General features: G+C 39.2%; 2 protein-coding genes across 2 annotated transcripts in view; one reads left to right on the forward strand and one right to left on the reverse strand.

The window, feature by feature from the left end:
• Positions 1-18,965, reverse strand: part of LOC136872151 (cell adhesion molecule Dscam1) — a 476,843-nt gene that overhangs the window by 350,415 nt on the left and 107,463 nt on the right. The gene's annotated exons all lie outside the window — the stretch shown is intronic.
• The window catches only part of LOC136872381 (general odorant-binding protein 67), a 38,042-nt gene that overhangs the window by 12,189 nt on the left and 6,888 nt on the right, over positions 1-18,965 (forward strand). Inside the window, exons 3-6 of the mRNA XM_067146191.2 lie at positions 264-360; positions 10,350-10,375; positions 11,651-11,686; positions 17,861-17,996. Of these exons, the coding sequence (XP_067002292.1) occupies positions 264-360; positions 10,350-10,375; positions 11,651-11,686; positions 17,861-17,996 (295 nt within the window). The remainder of the gene's footprint in view (positions 1-263; positions 361-10,349; positions 10,376-11,650; positions 11,687-17,860; positions 17,997-18,965) is intronic.

Genomic DNA, 18,965 nt, shown 5'->3' on the forward strand with positions numbered 1-18,965 from the left:
TCTTAAGCGTTAGTCATCATTTAGAGAAACAACCTCTAGATACTTCTCTGGAGATTACTCTTTATTTATTTTTCTCTAATCGTGGGTGAAGTTTCTATACCAATAACTGGAAAGAGGTATGTTTTTACTGGATAAAGCGGTGACGATTTTTTATATTTTAAGTGACTTAACATCTAACCGTAGGTCATTGATTCCAAATAGTCAATATTGTTTACAATTATTTTAATGTGGTAATATAATTACATGGAATGATTATGTTTCAGAGATGCTGCAATGTACCCAGGGTAGAACCGGAGAAAGTAAAGGCTGCTTTGGATAAATGCAAGGAACAGTTTCCAAAACCAGAACATCCCATGAAACGTGAGTAGGATTTTAGTTTCTACGCATATTAGTAAGGATTTCAAAAGATCGTAACAGCGCTGCCAGTGGCATTCAAACTCGACACCAGAGATCCCGAACGACCTCCTGTAGTAACATAACAGAGTGGAATTGAACCCTCAACCTTAAGCAGTGACATGTCGGAAGTGTCTCGAAACCTGAACCACAATTTCAATTTTCAACGTATGAATGGGCCGAGAACTCACACCAGAGCACCCATTATTTCACTAAAAGTCTCACTAGCTTTTATACCACGTGATACTCGCTGATAGGTGGAGAAACACCCAATGTATGGATCGGAAGGATCCGGGAAGTAGGAGCCGAAACTCATACTAAACGGCCAAGAAAATGGAAAACTAAAGATAAATAGAAAGGCTGAGAAAAAATGGAAAGCGATGCTGAACGCACTCAAGCAATCTCGTGAAAAGACTTGTCATGAAACCTAATGGGGCAGAAGGCCTTGTGACTCAGAGGATAAGCCGTACTACGTGGTGATTAATATCAGAAAGAAAGTCAGAGACCAGAACGCAGGATAGAATCTTTAGAGTTTAAGAAAAGGCCTAATCTCCAGTAGGGTTGGGGAGACCGGAACAGTCAGTTGTTTTGAAGAATTAGGAGCTTGAGGTAGAGTGTTTCCGTACACCGTGCCGGCACACGGCACATGGAACTGTAACTGCGCGGAAGAGGGAACTTCGTGAGGCAACATGGCATGCACCGCATTAGCGGGAAAGTGCCTGTACCGGACGTACTGTATGTAGTTACGGCCAGGGCAAAGCTGCATGGATCGTGAAGGAACAGTCAGAACACTGAAATTCGCGCCAAATAAGCAAGGAAAATTATCTTCAGGGCTGTCGACGGTGGGATTCGAAACTACTATCTCGAGAATGCAAGCTCACAGCTGCCGACCCTAACCACACGGCCAACTCGCTCGGTACTGTACATTAAAAAACAAGGTAATAGCAGCACGCCTTAACTGTTTCATGTTAGAGGGAAACACAGATATCTTCACATTGCCACACGCAGGTAAGTTCACCTTTTAGGTCAAATAGCTGCCTACCTTATTGCTGCCCCAGCCAGTCCGCTCTCTCACGGGAGGAGAACCTCACTTAACGCCGCACACTTCCAGATCCAGATAGATATACAGGGCTCAAGTGAAATGAAATGGCGTATAGCTTTTAGTGTCGGGAGTGTCCAAGGACAAGTTCGGCTCGCCAGATGCAGGTCTTTTGAATTGACACCCGTAGGCAACCTGTGCGTCGTGATGAGGATGAAATGATGATGAAGACGACACATACACCCAGCCCCGTGACAGCGATATTAACCAATTATGGTTAAAATTCCCGACCCTGCCGGGAATCGAACCCGGGACTCCTGTGGCCAAAGGCCAGCACGCTAACCATTTAGCCATGGAGCCGGACAGGGCTCAAGTTTGTAGCTTATATAGGGACTAGCTGGGCGGTGATTGGATAGTTTGAAATGAAGAGGCAGTAGTGGCAACTTAGAAACAAATTTCTCAAGTAATCCTTGTGCCAACCCCTAAACAAAAGTAATACTCTACTACGTTGTACACAATCTAAGTCCCTTTGTCACTCAAAAACACTAGTAGTGACCTCCTTTAATGAACATGAAATCTAAGTAAAGATCATTAAAGTATGAAGGCTTTCACGGCCGGTGTCAATATAATAAAAATCTTCCGGGCTATTATGCCGTGGTCCACTCCTCTCGTTTCTTCCAGACGTTTCGACTGCTCCTGCGGTAGTCATCTTCTTTGGCGTCGTGTCGATACGCTCTCCTGTATCCCGCTGGCGACTGGCATAATAGCCCGGAAGATTTTTATTATAAGTAAAGATTATTCACTTCAGCCTGTCCCCGTGAGAATTCAATACTTTCAGGCGTTAGAAGGGTTGCCTCCAACTAGGAAGATGCCATGCTACTGTTACAGTTACAATTTATATTTGTTAAGCATTTTCTTGACTCCATACCTTCAATCAATGTTTGAAATAATGTGTAGGCAATTACAATGTTGATGAGTAGGGTATTTTTTCTTGTATTTACCGTATAATCACACATCCCATACATCGGTAGGTGTAATGTACTTCGTAACAAATGTGTCACTGTTAATTAAAGTGTGTTCATCAGAAAGTTACAGTAGTTTGAGGTCTGCGATCCGAGTGCTCTGATATGTAAAGTCTTATACCATTTATAAAAAGCACGAATGTTTGCTGATTTTTGAATGCAAGGAATAAGACAGAAGGAAAGGGAGAAAGAAAAAAGAAAGAACAATAAATTAAAAAATGCATTGCTAGTATTTTCATGCTTATTAGAAAGTTAGTTTGAGGTCTGTGATTCGTGTGTTTTGTTAGGACAAGTTATGGCACATATTCGAATTTAAGAAGAAAGAAAGAAAGAAAGAAAGAAAGAAAGAAAGAAAGAAAGAAAGAAAGGCATGAAGAAAAGGAAATGAGAGTAAGAGAGAGAAATTTACAAAGTAGTCTTAGTAAAGAGATAATTATAAAAGTACAGAAATTGGATTTAATATTACAACTTACTATTTCATTAATTTAGTCACTTATCTCCATTTAGTTTAAATGACAATATTACTAATGACAAAAGTATATCGAACGTTAACAAGTGTACATCTACTGAGTTAATGAGCGATTAAGGTGATTTATTGGGCAAACTTCCACTTCCCATTCTTTAACAAATGGCACAACATTACTAACAGTGAAACTGACAACTTTATGTAGAAAGATTACAATTCTAAGCCAGAGAATGGTGTGCAGAAGAGCCGCTCATCAGACTGCCTGCTACTGGCTGATCCATTCGTGTTTGCTTGTTGTACGTATGGAAGTAGTGTGTGGTGGTACTGCTAAGTAAAAGAGGAAACATTGCATTATATTAGCTTCATTCCGCATTGACAATGATGAATCATAACAATATATGTTTTTATTCATGCTCCTATTCAATACATATTCACTCCTCCCTAAATGGATTAAAAGGCCATGTCAAAAATTCATACGTGTTTCAACGCTATTTATGGGTCATCTTCAGCGAAAAAATCTTTCAGCTTTAAAACTTTACAAAGGTACAAGTGTTACAATTTGATTTTATGTCTAGTTAAAATATTTAAAATCACAATGAAAAATTCATTGGGCTTATTATACTAAAAGCGTGGTTGAAAAAATTAATGTTCGATCGTTTGACATGTATGGCCATTGAATTCTCTTTGAATTGAATTTTAGCACATTGTACAAGATCTCGATGCACTATGTTTTGGTGTAGCACAATGCGAAATGCTCAATTATTTTTTCACTGTCTATGTAAACAAAACATAAAATAAAATTGTAACAATTGTACCTTTTTAAAGTTTTAAAACTGAATTTTTTCACTGAAGATGGCCCCAAAATAGGGTTGAAACATGTACGAATTTTTTGATATGACCTTTTAACCCTCTTAGGGATATGTGAATATTTATTGAATAAGAAGATGAATAGAAACGTATATTGTTATAGTAAAGAAGAAACATACAAGAGTTGTTGAAAAAGTGGCTTGCAAATGGGTGCCATGTGTAATGCCAAGAAGAATACAGATCTTGAACAGCCAAGTATCATTTCTCCTGGAACTACTATTACTCGCGCACTATCCTCGTTAACGATAGGCACAAGTGATCCAGTTTCGCGTTGGTAAGAGCATCCGATGCGAAATCGGAAGTTTATGGGTTAAGCTGTTGACTTTTGTTTTGTTTTTAACAGCTCTTCGGTGTATGTTGTATGTACTGAATACGCTTAACACGCTGGTAGATTTTCTTGCAGGAGAATTGCATGTTGATATCCGTCGTTATAATCTTACCATCGCTTTTTCCATAGCTGAGCCACCGTAATTATTAATTGCCTCGGCTTTCGGCGTGACAAATTTATTTCCGCCAGGACGAATGCAGGCGTAAAGTCAAGGTGAGTAGTTATATACATTAATTATCGTCTGAGTCACGTGCTTTGTTTCATAACTCTTATTTTCTGTCCAGTTAGATGCAAGCTAAGTTTTTACGTTTCTTAAACACCTAGCGTGAGTTGGCCATGCGGTTAGGGCACGCAATACTGCATTCAAGAGGTAGTAGGTTCGAATCCCACTGTCGGCAGCCCTAAATGTGGTTTTCTATGGATTCCTATTTTTCACCAGGCAAATGTTGGGGCTGTACCTTAATTAAGGACACGGCCACTTCCTTCCCACTCATAGCCCTTTCCTATCCGATCGTTGCCATAAGATCTGTGTCGGTGCGACGTAAAGCAACTTGTAAAAATACGTTCTCACATGCTTTTGACGTGAAATAAATAATAATAACAATATAATTCTAAATTACAGCATATAAGTGGTAGATACTATTGTAAGAATCGGAGAATCATTCCAGTATACTGGAAATGCTTCTGTTATAAGGATGGGAAGAAACACAAGTTGTTAATATAACAGAGTTTCGAAAACATTTTAACGACACACTAACGCATCGCAGATTTTCAGCGACGCAATGAGGGGAAACGACTAGGATTGAGAAGGTAGTAGTTGTGTGTGGCCTTAACGTACAATGCCAGTCAGCACTTGCTTGATGTAAAAATGGGAAACCATGAAAAACCATTTTCAGAGCTGCTGAAGCCAGGATTCAACCCACCACCTTCCAAATACAAACTCACAGCTATGCGACGCAAACCGCGTAGCCAATTCTCTCATTTGATATAAGAGACTTCTCTTCAGCTCCGTAATGTGGGGTAGAGGTTTCAGGATCGACTTATATCTCGTGTAACAGTTTCAAAGGGGATGTCTAACCGAGAAGATAAAGACGTTCTCGGTTCACCTGGAAGGGTATGTGTTCGATTTCCTACTACGATATAAAATTTTAAAGAAAGCAAGAGCTGGAGAGCTACTTATGCTAGCTCATGCTAGCTATACTACCGGTAAGTGTCCCACATGCATTATTGTTGAACGGGATGCCTAAAACTGATTTTCATAGGGGTACTATTACCAACAGGTTATTTCGTCAGATTATGAAGAGATAACAACACTGCCTGCTCCTTAGCGCTGTCCATCAAATGCGTCCCCCTTGCGTCAGTAAGCCTCGTATTCGAACGCTCACTAGTAGGCTAGTATTTGCTAGAGCAGCATTACGTTGCTCTGAACATATCAACAGTGGCTGGTGTGTTCAACAACAACGAATACACAGGCATTTTAATCTATGGAGAATCTGATCTAATGTAGCCGAAGCTCGCAGACGGTTTGCACAGGAATTTCTAAATATTCGCATGGCTTCTATACACATATTTCGCCGCACACGGTTGCAGTCGAGAGCTAATGAATGGTTCAAGTCACATACCACATATAAGCAACTTTTTGATAGAGTGGAATGTAGTAGTAGTAGTAGTAGTAGTAGTAGTAGTAGCAGAAGCAGCAGCAGTAGTAATGTTTTATTTTGCCTGGCAAGAGTAAGGCCTTCAGACCTTCTCTTCCATCTATCCAGGCACTGAAATATACGTATTACATTGCACTAATTAGATTAAGTACAAATTAAATTAATAATACAAGAATGATTAGTGCTGAGATTAAATTAAGATGAAATAAATTTGATATAATAAAAGGAATCATTCTTAAAATTAATATCCTACATGTAAAAAAAGAGGTAGGCCTACTGGATTAAATTTAGTAATATTTGAGAAATAAAACGAATAAGAGTTTAAAACTAATCTTCTACCAGAGCATACATGACAATATATGTTTGTGAGTAGCAGCATAAAGTTTACATGTGATCCAGGTTTTTACAAGTTGATTTAAGTCGCACCGACATAGATAGGTCTTATGGCGACGATGGGATATGAGAGGGCTAGGAGTGGGAAGGAAGAGGCTGTGGTCTTAATTAAGATACTGTCCCAGAATTTGCGTGGTGTGGAAATGGGAAACCACGAGAAACCATATTCAGGGCTGCTGACAGTAGGGTTCGAACCCACTATCTCCCGATTACTGGATACTGACCGCACTTAAGCGGCTGCAGCTATCGAGCTCGGTACATATGATAATTACTGGTGCATAAAATGTCTCAAAGGTGCTTCTATGAAAATGAGAATAGCGCTTAACTCTCTGATGCTTTCGGGAAGGAGGTTTCACTTACGGCAGGCTATTACTGTGAATGAATTATTGTAAATAGCAGTTCTATGGGTAGGTAAAGCAAGGATAGAATTATTTGTAGATCTAGTGTTAAGACTGTGATTGGATGAGAGGCATTTGAAGTAAACGTAAGGTAAAATGGCTGTGAGGAATTCATGATTTAATGCAGATGACACAGGATATGCTCAGTGAGACGGGTTTCTAGTCGGGGTCAAGAGGAGTGGTTGTATGGAGGCGTTACATGGTCATAGTACCGTATATTACAGACGTATCTCAGGCGAATGTATGCACGTGTATAAATTAATGAGTTATTAAACTGTATTTTCTGCATCTTTGGCGTGTTTACATATTCACCCTGTTACAGAAAGTGTGTAGTAAAATATTTATTTCACATTCGAAATACAGCACATTGTAGCGCTCCTTTTTAAAACCTCAGTTAGGCATCCCATTCATCACTAGTGCTTGTGGAACACTTATTAGTAGAACGTATGGGGCTGAAAGGCCAACTGCTATAGTATGTTCGGCTTCACTGGTTTTGCTACAAAAGTGACTACCAGATTAATTCCTAGGGGAAATGGTGGCCAGGCATGGAACTAACCACTCTATCGCGTTCAGTACCAAGGTTACGGAGAGTGGACGCTTTTACCTTCCACTTCTATAATAATGATCAAATACCTTGGATAAATCATACAACCATCGGGACTAGACAGTAGGGCCAACATGAAAAGAGCCACTAAACTCCACAAGGCGCACAGAACAACGTGGAATTATTGCAACAAGAGAGTCATATCGCGTAATGCAAATTACGACATTACAAGAAAGTTTTTTCTGGAAGTTTTATACGCCTCAGAAACCATATCCCTTGGAGATAACTCTAAAATTATAGAATTTGAAAAGCAAGAAAGGAAAATTCTCCGGAAAATTTATGGTCCCATGAGAGAAAATGGAATGTGGATTAAGAGGAGAACGGCGGACCTCTACTCATTACCTGACAGCTTCACTGATGCCGTTCGCAAGAGACGCCCGAAATTCGATGGCCAATCTATAGAATGGACAGTGATAGACTCAGCAAAAGATTATTTAAAGTAATCAACTCGAAGAAGGTCAAAATAAACTGGCTAGAAGAAACTAAGGTGGACCTCCAAGAAATGAATATAACGGACGATATTATTATGAAAGATCGAAGAGCCTTTAGTACAACTGCAGCCAAGCCCAAATTTGTGGAGAGACCTAAGCTGGTAGGAAGTGGTCCACTGAACGCAAGATGCAACACAACGCATTCATGAAGAGATTTTGAGAGGATAAGAAGGCGAAAGCCAGCAGGCCAACAAACAAATTCAAAAGCGCTCTCTGAATGGGCATAACGAAGAAATAACAATAATAATAGTCCGGCTCGTTGGCTGAATGGTCAGCGTACTGGCCTTCGGTTCAGAGGGCAGCGGGTTCGATTTCCGGCCGGGTCAGGGATTTTAATCGCTTCCGATTAATTCTTCTGGCTCGGGGACTGGGTGTATGTATGTGTCCATCCCAACACTCTCCTCTCATATTCATACAACATTTCATACTACCAACCACTACAGAAACAATCAATAGTGGTTACATCCCTCCACATAGGGTTGGCGTCAGGAAGGGCATCCTGGCGTAAAATAGGGTTAAATCCGCATGTAGGACACAGTTCGCACCAGTGACCCGACACGTGTGAAAAAATCAATAGCATAATAATAATAATAATAATAATAATAATAATAATAATAATAATAATAATAATAATAATAATAATAATAATAATCATAATAATATTTTTGGTTTTACGTTCCACTAACTATTTTTACGGTGTTCAGTACCAAGGTTACGGAGAGTGGACGCTTTTAACTTCCACTTCTATAACAATAATCATAATCAAATACCTTGGATAAATCATACTACCATCGGGACTAGACAGTAGGGCCAACATGGAAGAGCCACTAAACTCCATAAGGCGCACAGAACAACGTGGAATTACTGCAACTACGTGCCAGAATTTTGTACCGCAGTTTTGTTACGTGCCAGTAAATATACCGACACGAGGGTGACGTATTTGAACACCTTCGGATACGAGTGGACTGAACCAGGGTCGAACCTGCCAAGTTGGCCTCAGAAGGCTAGCACTCTGCCGTCTGAGCTACTTGACTCGGCTTCCACATCTCCCAAGGTCTTCGTAGACTGTTCAGAGATGCCTTTGTTTTATAACGATTTCAATCTTGATTTGGTCTGAACGGTTCCGTTACCCTGGCGAGGTCAACTGACCAGCTGTTAATATGAGATTCAGCGAACTTGGTCAGGAAAGTCAAGGGAGGAGGCTAAGGCTGATCACGTGACATTAATAGCTGTAAGTAGGCAGTAGCTGTGTTTGTAGATCGATTAATATCTATGTGTTGTGCAGGTCAGGAGTTTGTTCTTTTGTTTTCTTTGTGAGAGACTTGGTGCATCTTTCTCATTTTTGCTGTATTTGTATGTATAACGCCTTTGTTGCGAGGTTGAAAGTTGTGTTTATAAAGTGTAATTAGGGCTGGATGAGTGTTATTAGTAGGGTGCGAAAGTTGAGGAAAGGTCCTTTTTTTCTTTTCTCGAGTGTCCTAAGACGAGACCCAATATAATTTATGTTCATTTTGGGTCATTGTAGGCCAGAAAGTGGTGGGTTTTATTTCAATTATATCATTTTCACAGTTTTATGGCTTATATGTACTTTTTAGCCATTTTTTAGGTCTTAACGGCTTTTTTTTTTTTGCAACGTAACCTTCTTTCGACTACATTTGTACTGCTCACTCTCAATTAGAATCATCATTAGTTCATCCAGTACCTCTTCAAATTTTTTTCTGTTGAAAGATAGAAAATGAAATTAAAATGCAGTGAAATGAAAAATGAAACCAGTGCATGAAAAATCCAGGGGTATCAAATCATCTGCAAGATAAATGGAATATTTAAAGGAGAAAAAAATTGATGCGAGTGTTTCTGAAGAGGAAGATCTCACTTGCTTCAAGTATGAACCCTTAACGTCCGTTGATGTGAAGAGAAGTCTCTCGTACTGTCTAAAAACCGACAATACTTTACACCTAAGAACGTGGAGATGACTATTGTTTAATACAGAATTCCAATTCCAATTTCTGTAACCCAAGAGTGGTTAAGACAAATGTGATTTCAGTTATACTAATTTCAATTTATTTTTCCAGGATGTCCATTGCGGGTTCGCTTAATTCATTCTAGGAGGAAAAAATATTTAATTCTAAATTTTGCAAGTACTTTTTTAACAAACACGGAATTCTTGATTAAATATTTTATTAATCTAAATAAATACCGTACCATCTCTGAAAGAGGAAGTGATTCACTAATATGTTTGTTTTGTAGAAGCTTACGTTTTTAAATATTATATTCCTCCATTAACTATGTGATTATTATAAAATTATGACTTTGGATAGCATTTTAACGCCCTTTTTGCCAATTTTAGTTCTTTTTTTTGGGATATTTTTAGCTCTTTTTACAGATATTTTTAGCAAATTAAATGTTGTATACTTCCGAGCCCTAGTTATTAGACTTGAAATAAGACAGTATTCCAAAATTTGCCTGAAATATGTGTAGGAAACCTTGGAGTTGTATCTGGGGTAAGTATAGCTGATGTCAGGGTCAAGATTCGAACAATGAATCTTCAAGCTATTTAGTTTTTCAGTTTTACAGCGTTACGGAAGGAATTACATTAGTAACAAAGAGGTGTATGAAATATGAGGGTTATACAACCAAATGATTATATTTAGATTTAGAGAGACTGCTAATAAAAATTATTTTTTTTCCAGGTGGCTGTTGGATGAAGCCTGATGGGGTAAGTTGAATGACAATTCTAATTTAAATTCAGTATTAGTATGAGAAAAAAACATTTATGTTATTACACATTTGAGTCTGAAAAATGCGTCTGTTTAAGCCATGAGCCGATATACGAAGGTTATTCATTACATTTGGTAACAATACTTCTCATCTCATAAATTTACACACCTCCTATATAATAATTAAAAATACATACTATAGACTTTGCTGGCGGGACCTAGTGTTTACAATGCACTATGTCTTTTATAGGCTAGAGCAATTTTGTTACTTTTATTGATATGTCTCTGTCTTATCCTTGGCTTTGGCAATATGAAAGTGACTGAGGTACGAGTGATGCTAGTAATGCCATTCCTTATGCAGCCAGTCCCTGCTATGAATGGTGTGAAAATACTGCTCATAGGGTCGGCTGATGCATGCATTTCAGTGGGCTTTGGCAGAGATATGTAATAGCAACGTCTGGCTCAGTGAGGAAAGCAACAGCAAACTATCTCACTCCTCATTTCCCTAGTAAGCCTCTTCATTGATGCCTAGACCATCTATGACAGCTGATGGCAGAGCTGTTGATGGCTGAGGACTAAACATACACATACATAGACTTGGTACTGTACAATACATGCTATTTCTACACATAGTCATCGAACTTATCACGGAATCTATCTTGGCATAAAAGAAGTCGGGGTCCAGTGTTTGGCGTCAGAAGATGATGGCAACTTACAAAACTCTTCTTTCAGTTCTTTATCATCTTCTATGTAGAAGTGACTTCAATGATTATCAGGATTATTCGGTACCTCCTAATGGTTCACCACTGTGGCAGTCATATAAACTTATGGCCTGCTATTATCGTGCAATAATCATATCAATTCAGGTCGTGTTCTAGGGCACTTTTAGCCGTTGACATGCTCTTTACAGTCGAGAATCATATCACACTATGTACTTCAACGTTTCGTCCAGCCTCACCATTTCACAACTGATGTTGGACCATTGTATCTCACACGAAGGGCGCTCTGATTATGATAGCGATGATTGCTGTTTTGAGGTGGTGGTGGTGGTGGTGATTATTGCTTTAATATTTAATAAACATTTGTGATACACTAGCTCTAAAAGTCGTTTTTGCGAAATTAAATGCAAGGGAAACTTAATGAATATGTACTTCACAGACCCCAACTTGAGCTATTGGATTTTAAGATTGCACTAACATTTTCTTCATTACTTGTTAACTTACCATGTTTATTTTTATTAATAGTTTTTGATGAGTTTTAAATTTTTCTTGCAGTGCTTTAAGGAGTGCCTGTTTAAGGAGCTTGAACTGGTAAGTAAACCACTATAATTTTACTAAACTCATTCATGAATATTACTTATTCATATAAATAAGACATTTTGGTACATTTATATAAATACATGTATTTGTTCAGATAAGTGAATGACGTTGACTTTTGATAATTAGCAACAGATTTTTAGGCACTATTAGAAGAGGTTCATATCTCCTTGAACTAGCTTTCCCTACGATGTCTTTCGACATTACGTCAGAAACCAGGCATGCGATAGTTATTTATATCCCTCCAATTTCTGGCTTCGTAGTGAAATGTAATACTGTAAGAAATAGTTGGAATAAGTAGGCCTAATATTATTGATTGGAGTATTATTCTAGGCACGTAACAGGATCAAACATTTCAGTAACGAGAGATTATCTTCGTATAATTGGTAAATAAATAAATAAATAAATAAATAAATAAATAAATAAATAAACTAGAAAACCAGTACCGGATCTGTTGTTAAATAACCCTACCTGTGGTTCGATAATGTAACTTGTATGTCAAATAGATTGCGTTGAAATGCTAATGTGAATACCGTACTGTATAATAAGCCTATTTGCTGTTCTCCAATTCTACAATATCTGCAATAAACCAGCAGCGTGAATGTATCATCATTTTTAAGTAGTGACTGTTTAAAATTAAGAATATGTTACAGTTGTTGCTATCGTTGGATAAAGAAAATAAATATTATGTTGTTTCTTACCTAATTTGATCTCTAGAAATGCAGGAATTGATAGCAGTATGTTCATTTATAAAGCATTACTCGAACTTTTAACCCCTCTCCGTTGACTAACAAAGAATTAAAGCATGTTTTGTTGTTCCTCGTCTTTTAAATTGTTCAGAAGTTTACTTTGCGGAAAGTGGCTATTGTTACCTCACGCAACAAAGTGTCGGGTGGGCACACTTAGCAAAGTTTCTTGCTGTGTATCGGTTACTGATGGTGAAAGGTCATGTAACCTAGTGTTGCTCAAAGGTTTCTTCGTTATTTCGAGTTTACTTATAACGTTTGGCAACTCACTTCAGGGATATATCCGATATCCGATCTTTTATTATTTACTTTACGTCCCACCGACACAGATAGGTCTTGTGGCGACGATGCGACAGGAAAGGCCCAGGAGTGGGAAGGAATTGGCCGTGGCCTTAATTAAGGTACAGCCCCTGTATTTCCCTGGTAATAATGGCGTATGGCCTCCGGAGAGGCCTGGTGCAGGTCTTTTTCTAGTAGACGGCCTATTAGGCGACTTGCATGTCTGTGAAGATGAGGGCCCTACCTAGGATGATTTCTAATGTTGAATACGCCACACACGACCAGCCCCCGAGCCATTGGAATTAACCAATTAAGGTTAAAATCCCCGACCCGGCCGGGAATCGAACCCGGCATCCTCTGAACCGAAGGCCAGTACGCTGACCATTCAGGCAACGAGTCGGAAATTTGCCTGGTATGAAAATGGGAAACAATGGAAAACCATATTCAGGGCTGCCGACAGTGGGGTTCGAACCCACTATCTCCCGGATGCAAGTTCACAGCTGCGCACCCCTAACCACACGGCCAACTCGCCCGGTGATATCCGATCTATTTGACAGACAAGTTACATTATCGATATACACCACAGGTTCGTTTATTTTAACGACAGATCTGGTTGTGGTTATTTATTTTGTAGAAATCAATCAATCAATCAATCAATCAATCAATCAATCAATCAATCAATCAATCAATCAATCAATCAATCAATCAATCAATCAATCAATCAATCAATCAATCAATCAATCAATCAATCAATCAATCAATCAATCAATCAATCAATCAATCAATCAATCAATCAATCAATCAATCAATCAATCAATCAATCAATCAATCAATCAATCAATCAATCAATCAATCAATCAATCAATCAATCAATCAATCAATCAATCAATCAATCAATCAATCAATCAATCAATCAATCAATCAATCAATCAATCAATCAATCAATCAATCAATCAATCAATCAATCAATCAATCAATCAATCAATCAAATCAAATCAAATCAAATCAAATCAAATCAAATCAAATCAAATCAAATCAAATCAAATCAAATCAATCAATCAATCAATCAATCAATCGTTTACCTCATATTTATAAATATAATTGTGTACCTAGCTTTTTTTAAAAAAAATATTTTCAACGAACTTGGAAATTTATCGAACATTTCCCTTGATAATTTATTCCAATCCCTTAGTCCTCCCCCCTATAAATGAATATTTGCACAAATTTGTCGTCTTGAATTTCAACTTTATCTTCATATTATGACTTTTCCTACTTTTAAAAGCTCCACTCACGCTTATTCTTCTACTTATGTCATTCCACACCAACTCACCGCTGACAGCTCCAAACATACCACATAGTCGAGCATCTCGTCTCCTTACTCCCAAGTCTTCCCACCCCAAAGTTTGTAACATTTTAGTAACACTACTCCTTTGTCGGAAATCTTCCAGAACAAATCGTGCAGCTTTCCTTTGAATTGTTTCTAGTTCTCCTATCAAGTAGTCCTGGTGAGGTTCCCATACACTGGAGCCATACTCTAACTGCGGTCTTACCAGATACTTATACACCCTCTCCTTTACATCCTTCCTACAACCCCTAAATACTCTCATAACCATGTGAACAACCTCGTTAATATGATTACCCCAGCGAAGACCATAATAATAATAATAATAATAATAATAATAATAATAATAATAATAATAATAATAATAATAATAATAATAATAATAATAATAATTTCGAGTGACTGCTGCTAGCGGAGTACAGCCCTTGTAAGGCAGACCCTGTGATGAGGGTGGGCGGCATCTGCCATGTGTAGGTAACTGCGTGTTATTGTGGTGGAAGATAGTGTTACGTGTGGTGTGTGAGTTGCAGGGACGCTGGGGACAGCACAAACACCCAGCCCCCAGGCCATTGAAATTAACCAATGAAGGTTAAAATCCCCTACCCGGCCGGAAATCGAACTCGGGACTCTCTGAACCGAATGCCAGTACGCTGTCGAGTCGGACAAACTCGTGTCCTCATCCCGAGGTTGTGCGGGTCTTTTCAGGCACACCCCCAATGGAGGGGAGCTGCATGTACCATTTGAACCACCAACCAGCCCTCCTGCCATTCTTAAATTTCTGGCAGTATCGGGAATCGAACTTGGCCTCCGAGGACGGCAGCTAATAACACTAACCGTTACGCTACGAAGGCGGACAGTGAAGACCATTCCTTATATTAACACCTACAGTAGCTACTTACATTGCTCCCCATAAGATACTATCGCACTGAAAGGATTTTTCCTCCATATCCAGCTCCATATCTGATGAACCAAAATGTTTAAAATATGCAATATATTCTGGTATGGGCTAGAACAAATTTGTCACTTTCTTTCACTTGTCTCAGTGTCATCCTTGGCTCGGCCGATATGAAAGTGTCTGAGGTATGAGAGGTGCTAGTAATGCAATTTCTTATACTGCCGGTCTCTCTAATGTCACTCATGGCATTGGTTGATGTATATATTTCAGTTGGTTTTTCAGGCTGATATACAGGGTGTTGAAGAACAATACCAAGAAGAAAATCAGGTATGCTCTGCGTGGTATGTTAAAAACGATGGTGATATCGGATTGGCGGAGAAATTTTGTCTTTTCGAGAAAATGGGGCCAGAGCACAAGCCGCTGGCGTGCTTGAGGGAAGTGAAGGGAGGGGAAGGGAGGGAAAGTGGGTTGTATGATGGAGACAGAGGTAATGCTCCACGCGTTCGCACAAGTTTCCTCATTCGACTCGCGCAGGACTGTCCTGGTCTCTTACAGGCAACATCCACAGCTCCTTTAGTAAACAGCCGTGACTGCACACACAGTACAAGAACACATTTTCCAGTCAATGAATGCACCAGATCGTTTCTCCTCTCGTTTGTCGATCGTAGTAACTTTCTTTTCTATTTAACATGCTCGAAGATGCAACGCTGCCACCTCAAGACTGTGTATTCCTTCCCTCACAACATGGTAAAAGGAATGAAATACTGAACGAAGGAAGCAAAACGCCCAATATTTTGATTACAGTACATTTTATTTATTTCGTATGGCGTATAAAGGGTACAGAGAAACTCTCTCTCTCTATCTCTCTCTCTTAAAACTATATAGACTTAGATAGAACAACAATCGGACAAAGGATCAATTCAAGGTAATATAACTTATAATTTAATGTCCAGAGAATTTAGCCCATTCACTGCCTCTTCACTTGCCGCATGAAGTTCGTGGTATCCTTCCTGGAAGCTCCGAAGTGGGCCCACCATTACAACATGGTGGACTGTCTGAGCCACGTCACCACAGTCGCAATGAGGGCTAGAGATTTTTCACCACTTTTGAAGCACAGTTCACAACGTGTAGTAGTGACCTTTGCACTCGGTTTAGGATGTGTGGTGTGTCGCGCATTACCTCTGTCGCCCACTTCCCACTTCCCCTCCCTTCCATCCCTCCTTTGACGCACAGCAACAGGCAGCGGCTTATGCTCTGGCGTAGCAGGTACGGCGAGTTCGTTAATTTGAATTGCGCGCCCAGAAGTAATGGAGTAACCTCATTTCCTTGAAAAGGAACATTTCTTTGCCATTCCTATTGCATCATCGTTCTTATCATAACACGAAGACTATCGCTGATTTTTTTGTCGATATAGTTCTGATAACCCCCTGATGATTCAGTGAGGAAAACAACGCGTAACCACCTCACTATATTAGGAACTAGACAATTAGGTCACTATTTTATATGTCTTAAAATCAAACTCACATGACCTGGAGATTTACATGGAATTGAAAACATGGGGCCGTGTTTTCTCATTAAAAAATCTCACATGCATTAATCGGGATTTTAATGACGTCACTCAGCTATCGCGCCCCTCAGTTAATAAACCTGTGGCACATACATCCCATTAAAAGCATTTACCTATTAGGAAGAATGCTTCTCAATCAGATGGCCTGCAGACATTGGAGTATCACATGATCAGCGCAGCAATATTCTCAGCCGTATTGCTCGGCTTTCTTGATCGGGGTCACTTCTCATATCATAAAACTCCTCAATTGACTTCACAAGAAATAGTCAACCCCAATCCAGCCCGCAGCCCCGAATTAAAATGCTTGGACGAGCCAGGGTCTTAAGCGGGACCTCTGTTTAACAGGTAGACATGCTACTCTAACGCACAGAGATAATAAATAAATAAATAAATAAATAAATAAATAAATAAATAAATAAATAAATAAATAAATAAATAAATAAATAAATAAATAAATAAATAAATAAATAAATAAATAAAAGGTCGTATCTCAGCAAGCGAGAGCGAAACGTTAGCCTCAGACATCAGGTGCACCAAGTTAGAGGGGGGCCTATTATTCCTGTTAAAGCACCTAGACCGCCAAGAACCTCTCCTAGAACCTAAAGCTGAAGCACTACAACACAGTAGTAAGATCCTCTGTACTCTAAGCCTCTGAGTGCCTCTTGATGAATCGAACGGACCCACTCAGGAGAGGGAGATCTTGAGGAGGATACTAGGTCGCATAGAAGAGAAGGATGGCACCTGCAGGATGAGGCACAACAACGAGTTCTACAAACATCAGGAAGACATAGTCACATGTATGAAGAAAAGGCGACTGACTTTCTACGGGCACATGACCCACCTGAAACCCTGCAGGCTCACCAACAGTATCGTCACAGTGACAAGTAGGGGAAATTCTTCCAAGACCAAGTGGATCACCTCAGTAAAACAAGACCTGGAGGAGCTACAGATCCCATGAGAGACCACAGAGAACTGATCTCGATATCGACAGACCATTCTGCAGGGAGTCTTCTCACTGACCCTTACAAGCAAAAAGAATACAGGGACCACCTGACGTAAGTGGACGGATGGGAGGAAGCAGGCACACAGCCACGAAATGAAAACACAATGGGCCAAGAAAAAGCAGAAAACCATAGCTAAGAGTTAAGACGAGCTCCGTGGGTGGTCCCTAGTAGGCCAAAACGAACCGAAAATAAAAATAAAAGATAAGCTATATTCGTAGCTGTGGAAGAGATTCGTGTTCGATTCTTTGATGCCTTGTTTAGTTTTTATCATTCAGGAAGTGCTTTTCCCCACAAATTTTGAATGCTGATGTAATTTTGTTATGTCTTTGTTCAAGCTGGGAGATGATGGAATGATTGATGGAGATAAAATAATTGCTTTCATTGAATCCTCAATGAAAACAGATGAGGCCAACGCAGAAACACAGAAAACTCTAATGGAAAGCATCGTTCCTGAATGCCTCAAGAATGCCAGTAAGTAGAACAAATGTTTTAGTTCGAGTTATTAGATCTAATTATCAAATTTAGGCTTATATATTATGTAGAGGTAAAATGAAAGATTACAATTTTAAGTTTATTCAGTCATATTTTTGGTTGTATCTAATGATGATGATGATGATGATGATGATGATGATGATGATGGTGTTTGTTGTTCAAAGGGGTCTAACAGCTAGGTCATCGGCTTCTAATGGTATAAGGTGCAACGAAACGAAACGATAATTAAAACCTCAGAATGTATCCACTGACTAAAATATAAAACGAATGATGAGATGAAAAATTGACCATGAATCCAAAACAATCAGTTGATCCAATTCACAATGCCTTCTTTTCCGAAATGATGCTTGTTATAAAAAGGAGTCCAAAATCCAGGTCACCGGCCCATCATAATAGTACTAATCACTGGTAAAGCAGAACCATGGTGTTCCTTACATAGTGAGACTAATCACGGGCTCCGGTATTCTCGTTCCACTCGTTTGTTCTTTGAGAAAATGGAGATGGAATCCGGAATCCATACAATTCCTTTTATTGACGTTCTAGTGAAGGCACCCGATGGCTCACCCATGGACTTACGTGCATTTGGACTCCTTAAAAGGGCCGTAGGAAATAGACGTCCACGAACAATCGATGGTCTCTGGAAAACCTGTCAGGAGGAATTGGATAAGGTAGACATGCTAGCTCTGCGAAAAGGTCTGCCGCAATGGAAATAACGTTGTTGGGCTATAGCTAGAAATTCTGGCTTTACAATTGAGCATTATCATTGGTGGAGACATGGCTTTTCATAAGCTAATTACCCTTCAAACATCGTCCCTGGAGATAACGAACGACCTTCTGTATTTCGGCTAGTTAGCACATTAACTAAACTGTTGTAATATACAAGTAAAATAATTATCGATCTCATTGAAGTTCAGAAAATTTACGTTTTTTAATACTCTGTGTGTGCCA

This window comes from Anabrus simplex, chromosome 4 (assembly GCF_040414725.1).
Source record: "Anabrus simplex isolate iqAnaSimp1 chromosome 4, ASM4041472v1, whole genome shotgun sequence".
Lineage (NCBI taxonomy): Eukaryota > Metazoa > Arthropoda > Insecta > Orthoptera > Tettigoniidae > Anabrus > Anabrus simplex.